Raw genomic sequence first — 3,859 nt, 5'->3', positions numbered from 1 at the left:
GGTTAGAAAGTGCCCTATCCTGCAGGTTTCTTCCTTGATAAGCTAAGTAAAGTTGATTTGGATGATCTCTAGTAACCCACAAGCAACCAACCTCCAAAGACTAAAGCTCAAACTTATGCTTATTGTGTGTTTCTGTATACACACTTTCATTGAGCTCATGGGGAAATAATGGGATGGAGTCTTTTACAATCCCATTAGCCGCATAAGGGTGTGATGGGAAAAATTCCAAGGAGGGGAGTACCTAAAGAAATTTCCACATTCTACCATTTTCTAGATGATATTTTGAAAGGTCAAAAAGAAGAAACTTGTTTGAATGAATCACTCCTATTATTAAGTGTTACTGTGCATCTTGACTAGACTTGATCAATTCAAGTCTGGTGAGAACAGGATCCTAAGCACAAGGATTTGGACTGTATCAATTTACATTGCAAATGTATCCGAGGGCAATTTTCTGGGATGATCAGAGTACATAATTGTAACTGAAAAATCTCAAGGGGATCATATGATATATATTCAAGAATAGGGGAGGTAAAATCAGAAGCAAGACAGAGAGCTAATTACATCCAAACATTCCTCTCAGACAAAACTCAATTCCAGCCCATCTTTGATCGCATTCTGGAATTCCCAGACAATAAAACTGCCAGTGTGCTTTAAATTTTCCCACGAAATAGCATTAAAACCATTTGTACATTTCCACAAAGTCTTCCAAAAAGATCACAGTCTTTCCCATCCCTGCAGCTCCTTCTCATTCTCTTTTCTTCATCAATTCTCTATCTTCAGAGCACAAACAAAACAAAACAAGCCAATTATCATTTATCTCCTCTTGTGGCCCTCTTTTGAACAAATACTCACCATCCAAATTGGCCGTACTTGGAAGAGAAACAAATCTCACCACTTCACGCTAGCTGCAATTGCTCTCTGTGAATACCCAAAAAAAAAGGAGAAAAGAAAAAGAAAAATAAATAAATCAGACTTGTCTCCTTGATTGATCATCCCATCTCTTCATCACCTCTAGTAATATCTGGTTCCAAGTGTCTACGGGCCCTGGCAAGCACCAATGGACACAATCGTTCTGGACTCGGTCCTTGACCCCGTTAGCGAATGGAAAGGGGTGCATATAGGGTCCCGGGTGGCCGTCCGGTCTCATCAATGATAATTTGGTGACATCCAAAGCCTCAACCCTGAACCCAGGAAATTGCTCTGTATTGGCCTTGGCCGCCTCCACTTCTTCTACCTCTACTCTTCTCATGTCGGCATCCATTCCTTCCAGCAGTTTTTCACCCTCCTTGAATGGCCTGGTCTTGGGACAAGCACCCGCCTTGTCCCAATCGCCTTCAAAATGTGAGGGAGAAAATGTAGTCACTATTACATCAATCGGATTGCCGTTAGCTCCTCGTCTTTCAGCTATGGTCTTCAGTGTAGTCCTAAATGCCTTCCCAAACACTTCGTAAAATCCTACTTCAGTGTGATTGAGGCCAGGGCAGTAATGGCAACCTAGTACTGAATCCCCTTCGTAGAACACAGCTGGGTGTAGGAACCAGTGCCCAATTGATAAGACAATCATGTCCATACGATCCATATCCCCTGCCCACCTCTCATCAACGTAATCTAAGTAGAGTTTGTTGTAATTGGGACCAGAGTTCGATTTTTCGATGCCTCTTACAAGGAAAGGTGACCAGTGGATTGATACACTGATGTTGTGAGAAGGGAAATGCCATCGACGAAACTTGTTATCTTCACCATCTCGATAAACAAGATCAGGAGTAGAAACAGTTGCAAGCATGCATAGAAGAGACTCCAGTTGGTTCCTAGCCATGGAGTCTCCCACGAATGCTAAATTTTTGTTCCGGAGAATTTGAAGAAAGGTCTTTGGTTCGAACCTGGGAAGCTGGCATTTATCGGGCTTCCACCTCCAATAGAGGTAACCCAAATCAGACCTGCCATGGCTGATGCAGTTCTGGCCATCCTTGATTGTGCCACAGCTCGTGCCATTGTACAAAGGACCCAACTTGTCACGGACCCATTTGCCATTTGTGTAGTCGCATGGAATTTCGTAGGCGCTTTCCTCTTCTGCAAACATTAAAAAAAGTCCTTGTTAGCCATCAAAAGGCAATAAAAACAAACAAACACATCCAAATGGTTTCAGCAGAAAACTGGTTCGTACCATGAGAAGGAGATGAAGAAAAAGAAGAAGAAGAAGAGGGGAAGATAATGGGATTGACATTGGGTAGCGGATCGATGGGAGACTGAGGAAGGGAGGGAGGGTGAAGGTACAAGCGAAGGAGAGCTATGGGAAAGAGAGCATAAAGGGCATAAGGCAAGAGTTTCTTGAAGAGAGTATAAGGGTGGGTTTGGTCTTTGAATGGGCTTGAGATGCCCATTTCTTCACCCCCTCTTTTCTCTTTCTTTCAGGAGTCGAGCTGAGATTCTGGGAGTCTGAGAGGAGTGTGGAGGTTCAGAAACGAAGGATTATGTTGGGTTGGCAGCCCTAGAGAGAGAGAGAGAGAGGCTGGGAGTCTGAGAGGAGTATGGAGGTTCAGAAACGAAGGATTATGTTGGGTTGGCAGCCCTAGAGAGAGAGAGAGGCTTGTGGGGTGGCTCAGTCAAAGTCCCATAAAAATCCCATTATCTCTGGCTGGCTAACCAATTTCAAGACCTTGGCGTTTACCATCGTTGTCTTCCAACCCTTAACACACTGTATTCTTAGCCCAACCCTTTTTTTTTTTTTCTTTTGGGCTTTTCGTACTGGCATTCATTTTGGGAATCTCCACTTTATAAAAATGAAAAACACTGAAAAACCAACATTACCCTTCTTAGTGGGTGGAATCATGAGAATATAATAGTCTTTTTAGTTACAAATATTTTATTCAACATAAACAATAATAATTGTCCTTCACTCTGAGGTGATAGATTGGAGGAAGATTCCAAGAACCCAATAAAAGAATGCCACAACACATCCAAGGAGAAACGTGCACAGTAGGGGTTATTTTGATTAATTTTTCCACCAAGACAAATATTTCATCCAAACTTGCAAAATTAATTTATACTAATGTCACTTTAAACCAACTTGGATCTGGATCAAGTAGACCTTGTGGCCCTGTAAGGGCATGTGAAATCGGGAGTGCTCATATCAACATTAAAATATGGAAAGGGCCATTGCTTTATATTAAAGTAAGATGATAGTAACCCATTTCCAAACTCCAGGAAGGCCCTGGCACAACACAGATGCCCTGAGTGCATGTGATGGGTAATATGAAAATGGATGATCAGCTTGGAAAGTCAATGGGAGAGAGTTGTTCATCACACTCCAATCCACCGATGACGGATTGGGCATGTGCTGTCATGTTTACATGAAACTAGAAGGAAAAATATGTAAATCCGTGACGGTGGCCCCAAACGACTGAATGCTTCCTCTATAACAAGTCTCCTCCTACTTCAAGTCAAGAAAAGGACTCATAAATGATAAATCATCATCATGAGACGGTGAAATGTACCTCGGCAGTAAATCCAAGTACCATGTGTATGCCTCTCTTCTTCTTTCCAATTGATTATAGCGTCTACCTACAGCTTGCTTAACATTTTCCTCGTATTAGTCTAACAGATTATGAATATGGTAAAGTCGATAACAAAAATAATAGCCTACTTGGATGGGGTCAGGAACCAGTGAACTTCCAGGCAGATCTCGAAACAGAAGGAATGATCGAGGAAGCCTCTGCGATTCCCCCCCGAATCTCAAGTCAGAAACGTGGAGGCGGTGCCAACGGTGGAGAGAAAACAAGATCTGATGCTGGGCTCCTATGATTGCAGACTTGCAATAGTGGGACATGGTCCATCGGCCGCACTTGTGGCTGGCAACATG

The 3,859-nt window shown here is 42.7% G+C and overlaps 1 protein-coding gene and 1 long non-coding RNA gene across 2 annotated transcripts; both read right to left on the bottom strand.

The window, feature by feature from the left end:
* Positions 1 to 419: 419 nt before the first annotated feature.
* Positions 420 to 2,856, bottom strand: LOC100241586 (xyloglucan O-acetyltransferase 1). Its single transcript, XM_002266893.5, has 2 exons — positions 2,165 to 2,856; positions 420 to 2,070 (listed from the first exon to the last, which is right to left on the bottom strand). The coding sequence occupies exons 1-2, from the start codon at positions 2,379 to 2,381 to the stop codon at positions 968 to 970; spliced, it is 1,320 nt and encodes a 439-aa protein (XP_002266929.1). The 5' UTR covers positions 2,382 to 2,856; the 3' UTR covers positions 420 to 967.
* A 127-nt stretch (positions 2,857 to 2,983) lies between these two features.
* LOC109123557 (uncharacterized) lies at positions 2,984 to 3,859 on the bottom strand. Its single transcript, XR_002031320.2, has 2 exons — positions 3,644 to 3,859; positions 2,984 to 3,571 (listed from the first exon to the last, which is right to left on the bottom strand). It is a non-coding gene; the product is annotated as an uncharacterized LOC109123557 (long non-coding RNA).

Source organism: Vitis vinifera, chromosome 1, assembly GCF_030704535.1.
Source record: "Vitis vinifera cultivar Pinot Noir 40024 chromosome 1, ASM3070453v1".
Classification (NCBI taxonomy): domain Eukaryota; kingdom Viridiplantae; phylum Streptophyta; class Magnoliopsida; order Vitales; family Vitaceae; genus Vitis; species Vitis vinifera.
Note: the sequence above shows the minus strand (reverse complement) of the source record. Positions and strands in the feature narration are given on the sequence as shown.

Coding starts and splice junctions, on each gene's coding strand:
- LOC100241586 (XM_002266893.5), bottom strand. CDS start 2,381: ATGGGCATCTCAAGCCCATTCAAAGACCAAACCCACCCTTATACTCTC. Junction 2,071..2,164: donor TTCTTCATCTCCTTCTCATG/GTACGAACCAGT, acceptor TAATGTTTGCAG/AAGAGGAAAGCGCCTACGAA.